At 45.0% G+C, this 21,967-nt stretch overlaps 1 protein-coding gene across 2 annotated transcripts in view; it reads right to left on the bottom strand.

Moving 5' to 3' along the window:
- ARHGAP10 (Rho GTPase activating protein 10) overlaps nt 1–21,967 on the bottom strand; it is a 334,414-nt gene that overhangs the window by 3,887 nt on the left and 308,560 nt on the right. Inside the window, exons 21-22 of one of the 2 annotated variants that reach the window (XM_017532769.1) lie at nt 5,880–6,032; nt 4,667–4,758 (exon numbers count right to left, since the gene is read on the bottom strand). In XM_017532769.1, coding sequence (XP_017388258.1) covers nt 4,667–4,758; nt 5,880–6,032 — 245 coding nt within the window. The remainder of the gene's footprint in view (nt 1–4,666; nt 4,759–5,879; nt 6,033–21,967) is intronic. The other variant, XM_017532773.2, reaches the window with a different exon arrangement.

Here is a 21,967-nt window from a genome sequence, read left to right as displayed (position 1 = left end):
CTTTAGACCACACCAGGGAACAAGACGGGTGTGGGGCGGGGATCCCAAGTAGCACCAAAGATAAGCAGGTCCCTTCCACCAACTCAGTTTTCAGCATAATGTAGACAATGTATGTGACAAGTACTGAAACCACTGAAGCGTCATCATCACGCGGTGAGCGCCGGGAACCCGCACTCCACATCAGGACTGCAGCGGGGCCCGCAGTGGGGCCGAGCCCTGGGCTCTGTCCTTTCTTCTGCTCCGAGGCAAGCAATAACTTGAATGTTGTATTTCTCATTATTTTACCTCAGCTATGGGTAAAATTCAGTTTCATTACACAAGTACCTATCCCTAATAATAGCCTATTTATTTTGCATATATCTGAGCTTAACCAGAAGCACATAATGTCTAGTCATCTGGAACTTATTTTTTCACTCAGTACTTTTTCTCAGATTCTCGTGTGCTAGGAATCTATCTGGCAACAAAATCATTGGGCTGTGGGGTCTATATGCGATCCACTTTCCAGGATAATGCCAAATTGTCTTCCTGGGATTATTCTGTGTCTATCTGAGACCTTTAAAGTTTAACCACCAGAGGCTTTTAAGAATTAATTTGGGCCACACCTGCTCCCCCACATCTACAGGTGGATGTTGACAAAGCCTTGGACAGCAGGAAAGCAGCCCCACTGCTGCCGCCGCGTGGGGTTGTTCCTGAAAACAACCTGCCCAGCACCCCTCCCACCCCTGTCCCTGGGAAGGCAACCACTGACTGGGGCGCACCTGTCTGGAAAGAGAGCAGGACTGGCTGGAGATCACCAGCAAACCGCATTTCTAGGGTTCCCAGAGAAACGGGAAAGGTCCCTCTGGCCATCACAGGAGCATCACTGCCCTGAGGCCTTATAAACGCAGCCCTCTCTCTGGGGTGGTTTGGGAAGCACTGCCCCAGAGCAACAGCTAAGCACTAGTGAGTCTACTAGAGAAACACATCTTCTGCCTAGAATTGGAACTCATAACTTAAGTCCAGGCCCACCCAGTAAGAGCAAAGAACAAGGACAGTCATGGAGCTACAAACTTGCTAAAGACCCCTGTGCAGACCACATTCCGGGTCAGGACTTCTCACAGCTGCATACATCCCAAACCGCATAACTTCTGATGATGCCACCCAGGGGTCACTCTGACCTCGAGATAGTTTTCTCCAAATGCCACTGCGTGCCATAAACCAATTTCCTTTGTTGGCTGTATGAGGTACAAAAAGGGATTGCACGGCAAGAGCATCTATGGATTCTGGAAGATTCCAAATGGGTAAGTGAACAAAGGAAAAATGTCTTGGGCATTCCAGGGACACTAAGTATTGCTGGTCTGCAGAAAGGAAGCATTCCTGGCAGCTTCCTTTGGATGGGAAGCATGGCAGCCTATGGGCTGAGCTGTATAGAGTGGCCACTTGGAGCACTGCCTGGCTCCACAGGTCACATGACCTGCCAGTCTGTCTTCTCCATGTCAGTTGTCAGACAGGAAGACCCCATAGCCATTCAAGAAAGGACTTCCCTAGACATGTTCTGGGAAAGCACCTGCTTTCAACTAGCTAAGAGATCAACTATGCACAGAAGACGAAGGTGCAAACACACATACAAATAAACCCTGCTTAAGGGCTTTAAACTTACTGTACCCTTTGAGAATTGTCCTTATTAAGCCACAAGCTGAATGCTGTTGATTCTGAATGCCTTCCACTATGTTATCTGTCCTGCTACAGAAGAACCAGGGGGGGCACCTGCAAGACAAGCAGCTCACATTCAACACGATGCTCACATCCCTGGGGAGGGAGAAGGTCTCAACACATCAACAGGTATTTTCCAAGTAGCCGGCCTTAGAGGAGGGTCAGACTAAGGAGCCCCTGAGATACCTGGGGTGCCCCAGCCAGCAAAGTCCTGACAGAGCTGGACACCAGCGCTGCAGAGCACAGAACCTGAGGGAGACATGATCTGGCTTAAATCATAGCGTCATCTGTGACACACGATGATGTACCCAGTGTGGCATCGTGTCAGCAACCTCTCCCACATACGTCTGTAGTGCTTAGAATCCTATTTTTCCAGTAGCCCCAATGCTCTCTTGATACAATATCAATGTTGCAGCCATCCCTGCTGCTGAGGATGAAGATTGGCTGCAAAGAATCCTGAAGGAGCCTGTCCTGGTCACACAGAAGACAGGAAAGCCATGGTGTGAGCCCAGGCAAAATAAGTGCAGAATTCGGAATCCATGTTGCCAGCAATCATGGCTCTTCTCCTCCAAAAACACAGGGAGACACTGGGATGTGTGTGCACATACGCATATATATGTACAAATGTATGACCATGTACATGGACGTGCGTACATGCATGCTTTCTTTTTAGGAAGACTCCAAGTCATCTTGGGACTTTAGAACTGGAGAATGTAAGTCTCCTGGGTCAGATGCCGACCAGCCTGTCTCCTTTAATCTAAACTGGCATATCTGCATTTGCTTTAGGCACTGACCCTCATTCACATGGCTGTGTGCCCAGGGTAGGTGTCTTATACCCTGTGTGATTCTGATTGGTCCGAATCCTTGCCAATGATTGGTTTAGGTTAAGCATGTGACTCAGTTGTGCATACTGGGATGCGAGGATGGGGAAACCAGGAAGAAAATTCTGGACAAGTTTTCTCATTCTTAAATAAACACAAGGATGAGACAATTCCTTCCACCAGAGTGTGGCCATGATGCCCGGAACTGTGTTTTGTTTTGTTTCTAAGACAGAGTTTCGCTTTTGTCGCCCAGGCTGGAGTGCAATGGCGCGATATCGGCTCACTGCAACCTCTGCCTCCTGGGTTCAAGCCATTCTCCTGCCTCAGCCTCCTGAGTAGCTGGGATTACAAGCATGTGCCACCACACCTGGCTATTTTTTTTTGTATTTTTAGTAGAGACAAGGTTTCGCCATGTTGGTCAGGCTGGTCTCCAACTCCTGACTTCAGGTGATCCACCTGCCTCCGCTTTCCAAAGTGCTGGGATTACAGGCATGAGCCACCACACCCAGCCAATTCCCCTAGAACTGTGGCAGTCATCTCGCTCCCACCAGGGAAACCAGCCAGAGGACCAGGTCCACAAACTGGGGACAGTTCCATAGAGAGATGGAAACAATTTGGTCTTTGACAACATCTTTGAGCATATGAATATAAATTAAAGCGCCCTACCTCCAAAATTTACTATTGTGTAAACTAATCCTTTTTTTTTTTTTTTTTTTGAGATGGGGGTGTATGCTATCCAGGCTGGCCTTGAACTCCTGGCCGCAAGTGATCCTCCTGCCTCAGCCTCTGCAGTAGCTAGGACAACAGGTGTGCACCACTGTGCCTGACTTTAATGCATCTTCACGATTGATTCAACCAGTTATGTCAATTTTTGTTACTTGCAGCCTACGATATCCTAATAGATACACCTTCTACCAAGGTAACAATTTCACAAACCATACTGCAGGGAGAGAGTTCAGAGCCTTCTAAACAAATCTAATCACACAAAATAAAAATTCACCACATTTCTCAAATGAGTGTGTTTCAATACTACCATCTCAGCCTCCCCTTCAGCCATATGGTGTGCTGACATGAGACAGGGCAGCTATGTTCCACGTTCTCTTGTCAAAACTGCATGTATGTTATGGTGATGGAGGAATGATCGTCTTCTACTCCAAGAACAAAATTTCTCCACAGAGTCTAATTCTGTTCCATGTTGGGTTTTGTTGTTGTTGTTTGTTTTCTGACACTACCAGGAGTCTCTGTCTCTGAAGAATACATATCACGCGCATATAGAAATCTATTCCAAATGAGGCAACTTGCTTTCTAAAAAACAATTGTCAGCAAATGCTGCGTTACTGACAGTACACCACTGTGCCTCGTGTTGATGTATTTCACATATCCCAAACATTCTGGATAATCAGCCATTCCATTCCCAGCATCTAAGGTTCCTACTGCTTCCCCAGAAAGCTCCGCCCACACACAACATCACGGTTTCCACAGCAACCAATGCATTTCATGATGTGCAGGACTGGGAGGGAAGAAAGCAAGAGCAGGAGAGAAAAGACACTGAGCCCTAAGAGAACTTTTTAAAATATTCAAGCAGGCGTAGCTCCTAAATGCTTGTATATGAATATTAAATACTCAAAAGCTACACCCTTGTTTCAATATGCAAAGTCAATACCGGTATCTGAAGACTCACACACTGTTCAAACCAGCAAAAATGTAAAGCAAGAAAACGGCTAGGGAAATAGAAATCAAAATTTCTTAGGAAGAGCAGTATTCTCTGATGACTCAGGGTTGGTAAACCTGAAGTGTTTAAACCACCTTGGTTAAGAACTCTGAGAGAACAAAGAAAATAAAGCATGCAAATCAGAAATATTTCTTAAGTCCAAGTGACTCTAGCTTCTTCCCGTCAGGGGAGAGATGACCTGAACGAAGACCCACAGATGAGATGGGCCTGAGAATAACAAGAGGAAAGCACAGCGGCATTCCAGTCATCAGTGACAGGTCCCTGGCCTGGGAGCCCAATGCGGCAGCTCAACGCAGTCCAAGGCATCAAGGAGGCGGCTCGCCCTGCCGCATACAGCACCACCGCTGACTGCTCACTCCCTGCTGCAGACGTTCTGGGGTGAGAGGATGTGTCCGACCACAAAGCTCCCACTAACACTTACCATCCTCAAAAATTGCTCCTATTTCAAAAGATAATTCCGAGCTGTGTTCTGCTTCACACGGATACACAGCTCGAGCCTTCCGACTGCTGAGGCTGCAAAGAAAGAGAACACAAAAGACATCGATGAAAATGTGAAAAACAGAAACCTCACCCTCAACCCCCCTTCCAAAACTCATTGATATCACCAGTGGGGCAACTCCAAAAAAGAAATTAACATGGTAGAAGTGAACATCAGGCTAAGCACAGCACTTGATTTTCAAGTAAATGATGGGTTTCAAATTTAAGCTTTTCCTCCGGGAGCCTCTTTGAGGCGCTGTCACTGAACCGCTTCACCTGATTCTCCTGCCTACCTGGTGGGATGCCCTTTCCTCTGTTCAGCACTGTTGCAACCACAACACATGTTTATTTCCAAGCACTTTGATTGGTCTATTAGAAAAATCACACACACCTGGAGACACCCGGCCAGCTGGTGAAGGGAGGCGGCACATCCACAATCAACAGGTGGGAAACCACAAACCCAGATCCGTCCCAGGCAGCGACTGCTCCCCGCACCACTCCGGGAGGGGCTTGTTGCTCTTGCCTGAGTCTTCTGTATTTAGACCCTCCCTCCACCCCAAGAAAGGCACACCAGGCCCAGCTTCTCACCATTTGTCAAAGCAACCTCTGCGTCCTTGCATGAAAAGGACACATTGGGGAAGGATGGAAACCATGCTTTTAGCCAGTCCAATCAAAGCCAAAGCAAATGCCTCGCCTCACTGGCATGGGGGAAGCCACCGACAGGAAGAAGCACCTCAGCCACTACCAGGTGGAAGAGCCTGCTGGACGCCAGCAGCTCTGTCTTCTATGGACCTGGCCACTGAATGCCACGGAAGTGAATGTTTCCAGTGCCAGTTTGCCTACCTTTAAAACAAAGAATGTGCTTCATACTCATGAACAAGAAGTTCTTCCAAAATGAGAACTTCTTCATAAATGCACAACCAGCTCCACAAAGACGGAGTAGGTTCAAGCAGGTCTCATGTAAGGCAAACTCTCCCAAGAACATCCTCGCTATTGAACTGAGTGAGGCACAGCCCTGATACAAGGTGGCAAGGGATGTCTATCACGTGTGGGATGCCGGGGGCATCTCGGCAGGCCCTTGCCAGCAGAGAACAAAAGAACCTGCTCAGGTTCTGTGTGCTGCCACCGTATTCCACATTCTACTCCAAACCACGTACCTTTCAGGTGGCTTGTCCGCTACAGTAGCAGGAGGAGAAAGGGGGAAAGGGGACGACTCTGGTGAAGGAGGTGTCACAGCTGGGTTGGAACTTGCTGTGCTTGGAGACTGTGTGTTAAGCCACTGGACCATAGATGACCGGGTCTGGCCTGGGCTAAGGGTAGGAGTTTGAAGGGCAGGATTAATAGCAGAAAGGCCACAGAACACCAAATGCACCACATCCCAGTCCCAGATGACTAGGTCGCTAACTCCCCTGTCACTCCTGACCAGTAGGGACAGAGTCCTCCCCGCATCCTCCCAGGCCTGCAGCCTAAACGACAGATACAAACAACCCAGACACCAGCCACAACCCCACACTCAAGCTGTCTTCCTGTCCTTCTCCAGGTTCTCCAGTCTGTCCAACCTAGCACCTTATGAGTTCACTAATTAGGAAACCAGAATCTAATTGCTCAAAAGAATAGCAGGACATTCAAACTATTCATTTTTTCTAATTATAAGGAAAATCACAGGAATCTGGCATCAAGCACATGACCAGAAGCTGCAAAAGATCAGCTAAACATTTAAAGATCTTTCACCTGCTCCTACATGTATGGCAGTTTAGAAAAAAATGCCACTGGGATTCAGGCTTCCTCTAGAGAGGACCAAAGACTAGAGTTCAAGGGAGAAACCAATGAACAGCAAAAACCTCTGGTGACCAGAGCATTTCTTAACATTTCCATTTGTTTTTTAATTAATGTAAAGAGATCAGTGAGCAGACTCCCGGAATGGCCTCTAAGCACAGTGGGAGAGTTGCAGTAGTTGGTGTGTGTTGATCTGAATTAGCCTTCAGTTATCTCAGAACGGGAGGCTTGTGACTATGATATATGAAGTTCCCTTGAGAAGCATCTCATTTCATTCAGTGACATTTTGAACACACACACGTGTTCCCTGACGGCTGCACCCAGGTGCTCTTCACCTCAGATTCCCCCTAGTTGCTAAACCAGTACACCAGTTTCCATGAGAGGTTTCCCGGGACTTCCACATCCCTCAGCATGGTCTTTGACTGTTTCCCCTGCCTGACAACTGACACCATGACTGTCCTTCAGTACCAGCGTGGTCTCCTGGCCAGCACCCCAGGTGTGATCCTCCAACACGGCGACACTCAGCAACCTAGGGCCAAGTTCACCCACCTGTCTCCCATATCCAATGCTTCCCCACCTGCCCGCCTACCCGGGCAGCCCACCCCTGCAGCCTCCCCTGTCTGCCACAGCTCTGCTTCCTGGTGCTCCCACCTCTGCCTGAGGCTTTGCCTCTCCTCTCAAGCTCCCCCGCCCTCCTCTGCTTGCTCTAATCTTGCCCTTCTCCTTGGCTCAGCTCCAGTTCCACCTCCCCCAAAACTCCTCCTGTGGCCTAACTCATATGCCTTCCCTGAACACCTGCAACAGCAATAAATGAAAGGGCAAGTTGACACTGGTTGTTCTCTGATAACTTCAAGTATTTCTCTTGCCTCTGCAGGAAGATCTTTAACTCTTTTTCCAGATCTCACGAAGCCAGGCTTCGTGAGATCTCAGAGTGGCAGGGACATGGAGCTATCAGCCAACATCTGAGCAACCAAATTAGAAAGTTCTAAAACCAAAACTGGATTATTTATTTATTCTGAGATGAAATCTTGCTCTGTCACCAGACCGGAATGCAGTGGCATAATCTCGGCTCACTGCAACCTCCCCATCCTGGGTTCAAGCGATTCCCCTGCCTCGGCCTCCCAAGCAGCTGGGACTACAGGCGCATGCCACCATGCCGGGCTAACTTTCTGTATTTTAGTTGAGACGGGTTTCACCCATGTTGGCCAGGATGGTCTCGATATCCTGACCTTGTGATCCACCCACCTCAGCCTCCCAAAGTGCTGGGATTACAAGCGTGAGCCACCGTGCCTGGCCCCCAAAACTGGATTTTACAAATCTGGTACATAGTTGACTTAGTAGGTATTTAATACACAGAAGCTTTCCTGTCCTTTGGTCAGAAAAAAAGAGGATTATTTTTAAAAACATTATTCTTTGAAGAGCTTATTGACAATTCCCCTATCCAGCCATTCATTTGGGAGTCATAAAACCTATTTTATCCCAAGGCCCGATAAATCTTAAAGTGATCTGTATCACCAGTCACAAAAGTCACTCGTTTTTTAAGAGAAAAGGAACCTTTCATGTTGTCCTACTAATCAGGAAGGGAAAGGAGAGGCAGGTGTGAGTGGAGCCCTGGCCAGAAATTTAAGACCTTAGTTAGCCAGACAATTGCCAAGTTATCTCCCAGCAATTATTCAAGGCGCTTGGAGGGCAACGCTGGAGGAAGATGAGATGTTCTGCCACACCCCCCATCTACCCTTCAGAGTCATCCATCTGCCTAGAGGGAGGACAGTTGCAGGAGGAAGATAAAGTAACTATGTTACTATATTTATATGGCCCTTGACAAATAAAGAGCATAAATTTTATAGCGATTGTCTACTTAATCCTCACAGCTTTCTTTAAAAAAAAAACCTGAGTTTTACAGAGAGTGTGTGTATGTGCACGCGCACATGCATGTATGTAAAGAGAAAATACCCCGCCGTTTTAAGAAAGTGAAAGCACCACTGTAATCAGAGATACAGAACAGAAAGGCCTGCCCGTCCCGCAACCTGGCTTTCTCCATCTCATCCCAAAACAAACATGCAGAATCAGCAATCCTTGTCCAGGGTCCGGTTCTCCACACTGTTTTTTGTGTTTCTTTTTTTGTGATCTTTCTGCTGCTGTTAAACACATATGTGCGCTATGTAATCTAGCACTAACCGGTTCACCAAGATTATCTCCCAGACTTCCCATGTAGACCTAAGTCTCTGTGAGCTCCTCGATGTATCTCAGAAGTCTCCACTAGGTAACTCTCCTTTGATTTCAGAACCCCACATGGGCAGACACACTGTGAGCTGGAATATTCACAGGATGGAGCAATGTGCAAGGCTGGAGACAGTCTCTATGGAGATGAGGCAGTGAGATGTGTGCACAACTGGAAGCCTGTGAAAGAAGAGACCTGTGCCACCAAACAAGGTTTGGGAGGCAGCAGAGTAGCTTCTGGGATACAGGCAAGTTTTCAGAGGCTTGTCTGCTGGGAAGAATCAGGGATGAGGCAAGAAGTGAGTAAATATAATTAAATCATGTAATGAGTTCACATCTCAAGCCAGTAGCGGTCAGACGACGATGGCATGTTTCATAGATGTGGTGTCCATATTTTTTGGAAGTCCAAAAAAAAAATGTAAACATGAGCTTCATTATGTAATCATCTCCTACCTTCCAAACTTTAAGTAACTTTTTAATAAGAAGAATCAACATTTTAAAAAAATATTTAATTATGTTAAATGTAATACATTTTCTCAAAAAGCAGTAGAGGAAGGTATTAGTTTTAAAAGAATTTCTGATACTCTCTTTTCTTTTGTTTAAAACTGTTTGAAGGAACAGGAAGCATTTGCAATGGCAGCCCATAGCAAACAGCTAAACGAACAGCTTTTCCTCAGCCTGGGCTCCAAGCAAGAACTAAGCCCCAAGGTACCTCTTTCTCTCTCTCTCTCTCTCTCTGAGTGGGATTTACCATCATGAAAGATCTGGGTTTTCTAAGCTCCAGGTTTCTCTCCCGTAGCATGCAGGTGTGACCTGGCCCAAGCTGCATCGCCTTGTTAGAACTGGGACTCAGGGAACTGGCACAGGAAAGCACTGATACTGTCATTGCTGTGTTTAGTAGAGGCTGTTGGCTCTGACTGCAGTCCCACGCCTTCTGCCAGCATCCCAGAAACGATGGTAGGCTAGTTTGGTAGCTTGCAAGCAGGGTAAAATTTCAGACCCTTCACAGTTCTTGACACTATCATCCTTGGGAGAACCAAAACAGTCACCAGATCGTTTTTGTGTACTCCGTGGTTCGGTGGAGAGCCACAGCTGAGAACGTCTTTGGGAAAAAGACCTAAGATGATTAGTGAAATAATAATTAAAAGCTCATTAAGTGCTAGAACATAATGAAATATTTTGAGAGTCTTTTCCTACCATTTCCCAAATTTAAACATTTTAAAAATCTATTTACTGCCTTTTTTCTACCTGTCCCTTTAAACCACAGATTTTTGATTGGTACGACTGGCGTGAGCACAAACCACCAATTCTGTTTAATGCCAAGCTACTGACCAAGTACAAAAAAGTGCCTAAATGCCACAAGTTTCTTGAAAGCCAAGCTGCAGTTTGCAAAAATGGAGAAAGAAGTCAACTGTTCCTAAAAAGCTCAAAAACCACATTTACCAAGACAGAACTACAGAAAACTACTTATATCTGTTCGCTATCCCAGCTTAACACACTACGCTGCAAAAGCCTTCTCCTAAAACGGAGTTCCTCTCCATTTTCAGTACGAAGAGCCAACATCACCCTCCTTCCTTCTCAAAGAAAGAGGACAAATAGAAACAAGAGTGTTTCACCAAAAGCAGATGAAGATTTCAAATTGCTAACTTGGAAACGCATTCCTGAAAATACGTAGATTGAAAGTCTACCTGACTGTTCCTGAAGCCACAGAGGCGTTTCTTGTGTTTAGGCAGGGTGGGTGAAGAGCTGGGGAAGACAGTAAGCAGGGAAGAATATGCATTTGTGTCAAGGATGAGGAAACTCTCTTCTTTAAAAACAGTCAACACTCTTGCTTGGAAACACAGGCCTGAATTTCAGGGAAAGACCTTATAGCTTTCACATACAGCAGTGGGGCCAAACCCCAAAACATGAAATTATAACAGTGTTGATACTTTACAAAGCTTATTTTTAGAAAACGGAACAGATCAGCAGTCCATGCTGCTTCTGATTCAAACTGTGATCCAATCTCCTCCAGTACCAGACTCTACGCTCCATGCATATTAAAAAAGTTCTGGCAGCGGCAGATCACAGACATTTCAGAAAGGGGGAGGGGAGTAGGGCCCTAAGTGTTAAAACTCGACACCAGCTGCACTGGTCACCGGAGAAGTCCTGCATCTAACAAACATTTCTTGCATAACATAGACGGGTCAGGCTTTGGGCAGCGCTAGAGATACAAGTGCCCCATTCCAGGCTGTATGAGCAATGAGTGCGATCTAAATTCAAAAGCATAGAGCAAGGAGAATACGCATTAAGAAAAGAAATGAATGCTTATTTGAAGTGACTAAATCCCCCAAATACCAAGATATTTCACTATAGTTATACAATAAGAGATCAAATCCAAAGTTTGCACTGCTATGAAAGATTCTAAACTCTCATTTGCCAGGTCTCTGAGCAGAAGCTAACACATTAGTGAAATGATCTTTCATGCCAGTCTGGGAAACATACAGCATAAGTCTAGAACAGCTGTCCTGGGCAAGAGTGTTTGAAAATGTTAATAAAGACAGAAGGAAATATTGTAGATCTGTATATTATGGGAAAATCTCTGTTCAAATAAATGCCAGTTATTCCTTAAGTGCCAGGAGAGGGAGAACTCCACACGCAAGCATACTGTTTGGCTCCACACCAGCACACCGAGGGGCCACAGCAGCGCAGAGAAACAAAGTCCTGTGACATGCACCTTGCCAAAACCCATGGGGTTGGGGGAGGCGGCCTTTGCTGCCCATCAGGAAGATTTGGAGCAGACCCACTAGCTCATCATTTATGGTCTGAGGACTTCCTGTCAGGCCCTGAGGACACCCAGGTGGCCGTGACAACACCGGCTCTCCAGCCTAGTGAGTAGAAAATGCCCAATTAATAACCATAATCCAGGCACTGATTGCCATGTAGAGATCTGCCCAGGGTCCCTCAGAGGAAGAGTGGAGGGAGCACCCAATAACCATGGGGATAGCCAGGAAGGCTTCCTGGAGGAGGCAGCTTCTGTGTGGAGCTAATGTTGAAGCCGATGCCGCCATAGTCAACATTGTCATCACCTCCCCACACCCATGCTCATGCAAGGCACAACTGTGCAATCTAGCTCTGTGCTAGATGCAACACGCAGGCACTCGTTCACTTACTCCCAACCACCCCATTATTCCACATGACATATGAGAAGACCATCTCAGAAAGATTAAAGCAACTGACTCAAAGTCATCTTTCTAGTAAACCCTGTTCTGACAAGACAGCACAGAGCTCAGGCCCTCAGGTCCTCTGAGTGACTGGAACAGAATATGGAAAGAACAGTGAGAGATGTGAGTACCAGGATGTGCAGGAGGCATGATCATAAGCTAAAGGCAAAGAAGGGCCACTGAAGGATTATACACATGCAAATAGCAAGTGCATAAGACTCTGCCGCTCGGCAGAGAGATCTGGGTGCCAAAGCCGGCACTGGCATTGCTGGCTGAGTGCCAGTGTGCAGTTTCTTCCTGCCCTAGTCTTCTTCCTCTTTTCGTCAATAGCTAGAGGCTATGCTGAGGAGGAAGTGAATGACTTAAGAGTGCCCCCTAGAGGCTGGCCCACAGGTGCCATCGTTAGCCTGCACTCAGCATCATCCACAACTGAAACTTAGCTGAGCAACTTCAACTCCCTCAGCTAACTAGGAGAGAGTCATGACTCATAGGCTGGGGCACTGTGGGGTTTAAATGAGATAATAGGCATAAAGCATGGAAGCATAGTGAGCAGTCAATAAACGAAGCCCTCATTACTATTACATATTTCTGGGTCAGACCTTACCTCTGATTTCTAGGGGTGTATCATCACTAACCATTTGATTTACCAAAACACAGCACATCGGCTATGCAAAGGAAAAAAAGTTTGAATATGTTAAGATGTCATCATTTAAAAATTAAGTTGCTAAAAGAAACATGGCATCCTGGATTTGAGCTGGGAACAGAGAAAGAACATTATTGGAAAAACTGGTGAAGTCCATATGTTTAGTTAACAATACTGTATCAACATTAATTTTATTGTTTTTTAGCAAAGGTACCACAGTTCTGTAAGATGCTAAGGGCGGGGTGGGGGAGTGAAGGGTCTCTGGAAACCCTGTAGTATCTTTGTAACTTTTCTGCAAACAAACTATTCCAAAATAAAAATTTAAACGATACATTATAAAAAGAACAACCCCACATAGATTTTTCAGTCACTGAAATACTAAAGACCTTTTTAAATTATAAACAAACACTTGAGGGCATCCAAAACCCATAAGGAAAATGTCTGGCTGCTTTAATGACAAGAAGAGATGTGTGAAGCTTACAGTTAAAATCACCCGCACTCTCCACCTACCACCGCATTGGTAAACTGCACTTCCCGAAGCCGGGCTGAAGAAAGGTGGGCTCTTCCAAACAGATTAGTTTTGATGACTGATTAGCTTGAGATCAGCAAACTTATTCTGTAAAGGGCCAGAGAGTAAATACTTGGCAGGACTTCCGCAACTACTCAATTCTGCCATCACTGTCACTCAAAAAGCAGCTGCAGATAAAATGTAGACAACCAAGTGTAGCAGTGTTCCAATAAAATTTTATAAAGACGGGTAGCAGTGGGCCACGGTTTGCTCATCACTGGATTAGATGGACCAGATAAGAAGCCTAGAAGGGGTGTGGGGGTTGGGGGAGAGATGGCCATTCGGCTGGAGAATCCCCTCTGTCTTCACTGGTTTTGTGGTGCGGGGCTCCCTTATTCATGTCTGGGGCTGATCCGCACATACCCAGGTTTTTCGTCAAGCAGAAGCTCTCTTGAACTGTACAAGATCACCTTTCAGGCAGGAGGGAGCCAGCCAATACACAAAGCCAGCACATAAAAGCAGTAACTTGTTCACCCTTGAGAACAAGTTTTTCTTTTGTTTGTTTTGTTTCGTTTTTGTTTTTGAGACAGTCTTGCTCTGCCAATCAGGCTAGGGTGCAGTGGCACCATCTCAGTTCCTTGCAAACTCTGCCTCCCAGGTACAAGCAATTCTCGTGCCTCAGCCTCCCGAGTAGCTGGGATTACAGACACGCACCACCATGCCCAGCTAATTTTTGTATTTTCAGTAGAGACAGGGTTTCAACATGTTGGCCAGGCTGGTCTCAAACTTCTGACCTCAAGTGATCCACCTGCCTCAGCCTCCCAAAGTGCTGGGATTACAGGCGTGAGCCACCATGCCCAGCAGAGAATATCTTATACAGGAGGTACACGGTCAGGGAGAGGAGAAAGGGCACCGTAGGAAATCCCTCGAACCCCGTGAAGGAGGGCCTGCCACGTTTAACACTCAGTCCTCAACCTGTGCGAAGCTGAGGCTCCTGTGTGGATTTCCTCCTTTAACAAGAAAGGACATCACCACCAAAGTTCACTCCCAAAGTCCACTCTCTGACAGCAAAAGTTCTTGGTTATGCTATAAGGGAGCAGGCACAGAATTATGTCTCTGACCAATCTTCCACTCAAAGAGTTCTCCTCTAATCCTATCTTCCTTCCAGATGATCAGTGTGGAATCAGGTAAGAGGACTGAACTTTAGCTTTCCAGCTGAACAGAAAAGGAGCTGTAACTTCATTTCAGAAAATCAGGGGACATTTGAGGTCTGAAGGTTATAGTCCTGCAGGGTCACTGACAGGAATGTCTCGACCAGCTGCCACCCAATGTGAGGGCTGAACATCTTCCACAAGGCCAGGCACAGCTCCAAAGGGACACAGATACTCTGCTCAGAAAAATCCTCCAATTATTTACGGAACAGATTTATGGGTTACTTGTTTTAATGGCTGAGCTGCCTGGGTATAAGGCTCAAAATAAGTTATAAATGCGGCTGGGTCCCAGTAGGTTCCCCATGCCTTGACCATGTGACAGCCAAGGATCTATTCTCAGAGGCTCTGACAAAGCAGATCCCCGAGAGGCTAGGAGAGGAGCCCCAGCTGAGTCCTCAGGGAATAAATACAGTAACTGCTCAAAACACAACTTCAGGTCAACATCTAGAGCTTCTCCGAGGCTAGAAATCTGAGCTATTTAGTGAGGAGATTATGTAACTGATGAACCAGGAAGTTGGGGTCAAGTTAAACTAAGAATATTAAATTACGTTGTCAGAGGGAAGGAAAATCCCAGCAGGTGGCTGCCTTGAGCTCTCAGGGGAGCAGTGACTGGGTTTTATTACATGTGGTATCTGGAAACCTCACCCTGGCCCAGAGGGGCGGATGTTATTATTCCCCTTTTTACAGATAATCTTGCTAAACCTTGGTTTGCTTAAATAACTTATATAAGGTCCCCGAGGCTGTAAGAAACAGAATGCGGATGCAATGTCAGGCCTCTTTGAAAACAGTGCTCTACCAATGTAAACGGTCTCGAACTTGCAGAGAATACCCGTGAGGCCCTTACCTTATTTAGATATTGAGACACGGATAGCCAATTCGTGAATAGCAAATAATAAATTACAACAATGGCATCAAGTAAGTAAATCTTGAACAACAAAAACCAGTTAAACTAAAACCCAAAAATGACTGATCCAAGACTTAATTGTTTTTAAAGTCTTAAGTAGTGGAAAAGCTACTACAAAATTCAGGCATGTGTTTTTATTTTGGAAAGTCATCTTTTCATGGTAGGGCTTTAAAGTTACATGGACTATCCATATTCTAACTTAAAAATAAAATCTCCAAATTTCAGCACCTGCAGCTACAGCACAGCAAAGGAAGACACGAATCAGGCCACACGCAAGTGCCAAGTACACAACGCAGATCCCAAAAATACCCCAGCAAGCCACAATGGATGTGTATCGAAGCATGTAAGAAAGCCAGGCAGTTGGCATGGCATAATTTCTATACAAAGTTGGAGAGAAGAAATTCAAGGAAACACACAAGACAAAAGCTGTACCCCTAAACTGAAAGTGAACAGACATTGATGGTAGATGGCCAAGTATACGGGCCCTGAGACTCAGTTCCACAGCTTTTCTGAAGCTGACGAGAGACAACTGAATATCACATTACTCAAAAAAAGATTATGGATGATGCCTGGTTGCAGAGATCAAATTTCCAAGTCTTTCAAGCTCTGCTGTGGAAGAGAATGCCCTCCTCCCGAATCTCAGCCAAGGTGTTAGATGATGAATTTGCAGCAACCAGATTCAAGTGTTTATTCCCACAGATAATTATACACCACAGCCACGTGAAGTAATGTAAGGTCAGTGCTCCCTCTTCAAACCAAGGGCACTGGCCAGTTGACAGCCCTGGCTGTCTCAGCAGGTTTCAGAATTGGGGCGGGGTGGAGAATACCCACAATTGAAACAAGGTCCCCACAGGCAACTACACAATTTCAATTTCTACAGTAAAACAAGTCACTGGGCCAGACACATCAGGGGTCAAACTCTCTTGTCCTTTACTGCTTATGAGGCTTGGGCCAATTTTCCTACAACCTTTGTGCCTTCCAATCTTTAAAAATGAAGATGTATCTACCCCACTGGGTTGAGGCAAGCATTAAGATGAAATGTCATGTACAACACAGCTGAAACGAAGTCTGGTGCCCCAAGATGCTAAATGCTCTATGGTATCTGAGCCTGGAAATGCCAGAGGGTAACTATCTAATCATACTTTCTCTGCAGCCTCAACCAACAGCCTCTGCTAAAGCAGAAGGTTCTACTCCCTTAAGTCCCCAGACCCCCAAGAGGTAGGGGAAGGAGCTAACCTCGGCCCAGAATTTAACAGGCTGCTGTGGGCTCACAGCAAGAGAGCACGCCCTGCCTGTTCATTTGGCTTCTGTTCTTCCTTAGATTTGAGCTACCTTAGACCCTGCTGTTCACTTAAGTATGGGAACAGGTACTGGCCTCCAATTCGTTCTTCACAGTACCCACATCAGAGGGCACATCCTTCCAGAAGAAGGTACTAGCTCTACTAGAGATATCAATGTAACCCACTGCATTCTATAACCAGGGCCCACATACGGGTAAACAGAGTAAAGCTGCTAAATTAGAAAATCATCGCCCTACTAACCAATAAAGATGCAGGAAGTTTTTGTAATGGGAAGTTCATTCCTTTAAGTTATTTATCACTCTCTCCTGACCTGAAATTTACATAGCTTCCCACCCCTTATTACAAAAGCACTATATGTTCATTTTGGAAAAAAAAAAAAAAAAAAAAAAAGCACTTTTAATAGATAAGTCTATTTGTTTTTGAAATAATCAGATTAAGATACCAACTTCCAGGGTGAACTGACTGCCCTGGTCCTGAAGGAGTGCCGGGATTGAGGAGGCCCTCTCTGACGGAGGAGGGAGAGGCAAGAAGGAAAGACAAAGAGAGAGGAAGGGAGGAGGTGAAGACGAAGTTCGCCAGTGACTGCCGCACTCTAATTTCTCAGTAGGTGCCAGACTTCACAGAAATCTATTAAAACTGATCTAAAATGATTACTTTTCTGAACTTTAGGCAAATCATTCATGGTTTACTGTGGTATACAAAGCCACAAATCATATTTAAGGGGGTACTCTGATACCTCCCAGCATAATTTATTGACTTCCTGAACAGCAATCACGGAACCAGCAGTCAAGTAATTTGAAATGCCAAGCAGTTGTCTCTGAGAAACCCCTATTCATTCAGCCAATTTAGAGGAAACAAGTGATTTCATTGACAGGAATAAAAATGTTTCCCAGTGAGTGCACACAAGTATATGATGACACGCACAGGCTGTATATGGGAATAGGAAGGTGTTATCTAGTGATTTTAAATAACTGACATCAAGTCTGAGTAGGCACAAATCTCAGTGGCACAACGACAGCTTGAAGCACTAGCTAGGATAGATGCTTTAGGGATATCTTAACATTCAGGATCAACAAAGCCAAGCCTCTCAGTGGGTAGAGAGAGGAATCTGCCCTCCTGGCCTGCCAGGGCACAGAGTGAGATGCACCTAAGAGTGCCGGCACCCCCAGCTAGGAAGAGCTATTCTGAGACCATGCCATCTTGAATTTGAGAATGCGCTGGCAGAAAAGGAGGTGGTCCTTTTCAATTGAAATCTGTAGAGGCAGCAGATAGCAATGCCTGATATTTCCTAAAAGAGATTTTCTTTTGTGGCAGAGAATCTAAAAGGATTACTTGGTCAAGGACTTGGTTCCATCAATCACAATGGAAGAAAACCTGTTTAGAGAAAACTACCTTTATTGTGGGGAAAAAATGACTTTGGAACATTTGAAATACCTTGACCTATGATGTAACGTCCTCCAAGGAGACTGAGCTAGCAATTCTTCACTGGCAATGAAGTCACCCATCACCTTACTGAGTGTTCAGGTAAGTAATAGCTACAGATTGATTGACTGCAATGAATAATACCCACAAGTCATAAACATCAGCCGAAACCCAAGGAATCTAATTCTGCCTCATTGTTTTCTACCTATCAGACAAACAGCTGCATTGACATGCCGCCTGTGTCAGAACCACAGCTGCTGTTGCTTTAAGTTTTCCTCTGCAAATCTGCTTTCCAGTGGACAAGATTTTGGCATTTTTGTTCAGCAGATCTACTGAGGCCCTATGTGACCCACACACATTTGGACTCCATTCCTTAGAACCTGAGATCACAGTAAAAGCCCTAAGTAGAGTTTTAATGGCCCCATAGCAACTTTGGCTAAAAGGGATGTTAATGAGCATTTACTCAGAACCTATCATATTTAATACTGTACAGCTGGTAATGCAGAGATGGGGGAGGTAAGAAGAGGGCATACAGTAAGAACTTATAAATGCTAAGGAAACAAGACACAGCAAGGAGCGAATGGCAAGATTAATTCTGTGGAATTCCTAGAGGAAGAGTTGGTGATCTTTATTTACAAGAAAGATGAATCAGAAACCAAATGTAGTAGCCTAAGAGATATTCAATGACATACAGAAAGAAATGAGATTTCCAAAAGGAAGTATTTTTATACATAATTAAAATAAGAAATTAAAAGTTTACTAATAATTATGTCAATATCACAAAAAAGTTCAAAGAATGTAAGATCTAACTCCTATCATTAAGAATTTTATGGCCAGGTATGGTGGCTCACACCTGTAATCCCAACACTCTGGGAGGCCAAGGTGGGCAGATCACTTAACGTCAGGAGTTTGAGACCAGCCTGACCAACATGGTGAAACCCTATCTCTACTAAAAATACAAAAATTAGCCGGACATGGTGGTGCATGTCTGTAATCCCAGTTACTTGGGAGGCTGAGGCACAAGAATCACTTGAACCCAGGAATCGGAGGTTCCAGTAAGCCAAGATCATGCCACTGTATCCCAGCCTGGTGACAGAGTGAGACTCAGTATTCTCTACCACCTCCCCCTTAAAAAAATAAAGAATTGTATGATCTAGCTTGGGATAAGGGAAAGATTAGATATGTAGAAACATTTATTCTACATAAATATCAAATAATATTAAAAGGCAAATATTAACCAATACTCAAAGGCATCTTGAATTTCTTTGCACCAAATAACGAGTTATCAGCAGAAATACTGATAAGGAATCTCTTTAGAGGTTCCCTGTAGGTTGGAGCATGAGGAAGACTTCCTGGAAGTGAAGATTAAATTGGACCATGAAGCTAGGTCAGGATTTCAGGATTAGCTTGAGCAAAAAAAAAGCAGGACAAATATTTGAGGCAAAGAGAACCAAAGCATGTGGGAAGCACACACGGGCTATTGGAAGGACAGCAACACACGACCCTAGAAAAGTCCTTTATTTTTTTGCAGTGGAGTCGTGCTCTATCACCCAGGCTGGAGTGCGGTGGCGCAATCTCGGCTCAATGCAACCTCCAACTCCCAGGTTCAAGTGATTCTGTCTCAGCCTCCCAAGCAGCTGGGATTACAGGCAACCGCCACCATGCCCAGCTAATTTTTTTATTCTTAGCAGAGACAGGGTTTCACCATCTTGGCTAGGCTGGTCTTGAACTCCTGGCCTCCCAAAGTGCTGGTATTACAGGCATAAGCGACTATGCCAGCTGAAGAAGAGTGTTTTTTTAAACAAAAGAGGCAGAGAAATCACTTATCCTAATTACACTCCTCAGAGAAGCAGCTTATACTCCGCATGGCCCTGGAAGCAGGCGGGGAGCAGCGGATGGTCTTTTACATTAAGGCTCATTCATGGTCACCTGGGAACTCCTTAGAAAGGCAAGCTCTCAGGCCCTTCTCAGACCTACTGCATCCTCAAATCTGGGGTGAGGCCAGCAGTGTCGGTCTTAGGGAGACCTATAGTGGGTTCAGGTGTGTGCTCAAGTCCAAGAGCCACTCATCTAACATACACACTTCCTAACATAATGACAAATCAGGACTGATACACCCTCATCAGTAAATTCTTTAAAAGATACATAAGAAACAGTCTAGTATACACTTCAGAGAAACATAATGTATTCCATCCATGGCACAGAAAAAAAAAAAAAAATCAAGTTTCTGAAGTAGGAGAAAGTCTCCATTATTAAAAAAAAAAAAAAAAAAAAAAACCCTCCTTTCCAGACTTGCTTCAACTACTCCCCCAACCCCCTGTTTGGCCTCTCAAGGTTGGAGTGCTTTTCATGACATTTTAAAATGCGTATGAATAGGAAGCTGGGGAATTCACTTCCTCATTTGATTTATGACCAAAAATATCGTAAGCTCTTCTTGTTTCAGGCATGGACGTGTTGTGAATCGAGTGTTGGCTGTACCGTGGCTCATAATGTCACTTTTCTGCAGAACACCATGAAGAAAGATGACTGCCTACATGGCACTCCACTGCCTGTGATGTCCACTTACTGAAAGGCAGAATTAGGGATCTGGTCTTCACTAAAATACACACACAGGCTAAATGCCACCTCTAATGAAACCAGGATTATAGATTCTGGGTGCCTAGGTAACTACTGTTATTGTTTCTTGTAGTACTACAGTGAAACGGAATTTTTACTGTGGAAAAAGAACTGCAAAGGTGGAAGGCATACCTGAGTAACAGAGAATTTAAATCCACAACCTTCAGCATAAAAAATATGCACAGATGAAAACACTGGCAGGAAAAACCTCTTCTGGAGAATGTGTTGCCATACTTGGAGTTTCAGTCAGATTTTCAAAGTCTTCAGGTCACCCCAAAATTTTGGCATACCAAATGCTTCCCAACCTCCCTTAATACTTAATAAGTTCATAATCATTTCATGTGACTCCAGCAGTAACTATAAAAAGGCAAGTAATCTGAGGAATACTTTCCAGTCCATTTAAAGTCCCAAGAATGCCCAGCTAGGGTCAGATGACATCGTTATCTATAATTTAAGCAACTTTGGCTTTAAAAAAAAATTGTAAGACTCTCTGGATGGGCCAGGCATAGTGGCTCATTCCTGTAATCCCAGCACTTTGGAAGGCTGAGGCGGGTGGACAACCTGAGGTCAGGAGCTCAAGACCAGCCTGGCCAACATAGTGAAACTCCATCTCTACTAAAAATACAAAAATTAGCCGAGCATGGTAGCGTACACCTGTAATCCCTGCTACCTGGGGGGCTGAGGCAGGACAATTGCTTAAACCCAGGAGGCGGCGGTTGCAGTGAACTGAGATTGCACCACTGCACACCCTACCCTGGGCAACAAGAGCAAAACTCCAGTAAAAAAAAAAAACTCTCCAGTTGAATTATAAATGTATTTTTAACATAAAATTTCATTGACTAATCCAGCATGGCCTTGTAATTATTAGTGCGATTTTCTCTTCCCTGAGCACTTGTTTGAAACGTGATGTCCTTTTGGGTTCCACATCACCACCGTCCTGCCTTTACTCCATAGCCCTGGTCAACACAGCCAGACAAGCCTCACAGAGTTAAACAGGTTCAAGGTACTTTATTTGCGTTAATATTATGTATCCTAATATACTTGAGCTGATCTGCCCATGCCTGGCACTAAACCAAACTGAGAAGATAAAGTCAAATATGTCAACCATCGAGTCTCAACTCTGCAGGACACAATGGAGCAAAACAGAGCAGAATGCTAGCAACACGCTCTCAGAAATTCATGTAAGTAAAATGTCTTTCTATAGACAGTTTCAAGAGTCTGTCCATCAGCGCATCCACCCTCATGTCTCTAGAAGGGTGCATAACTAGTGGGGAAACATCTTGTGTAGGACAATAACAAATTTCCTTAGCAGAATCTAAAACTGCCCAGGATCTGAACTTAGATCAGATTTGACCTATCATCCATCTACCCCTTCCATATTAGAAACACAGAAAGTATTCAAGAAAGGCTCTGTTTTAAGGACCCTTCTCCCTTTGGTGGC

The sequence above is a fragment of the Cebus imitator genome, unplaced genomic scaffold, assembly GCF_001604975.1.
Source record: "Cebus imitator isolate Cc_AM_T3 unplaced genomic scaffold, Cebus_imitator-1.0 Scaffold4, whole genome shotgun sequence".
Lineage (NCBI taxonomy): Eukaryota > Metazoa > Chordata > Mammalia > Primates > Cebidae > Cebus > Cebus imitator.
Note: the sequence above shows the minus strand (reverse complement) of the source record. Positions and strands in the feature narration are given on the sequence as shown.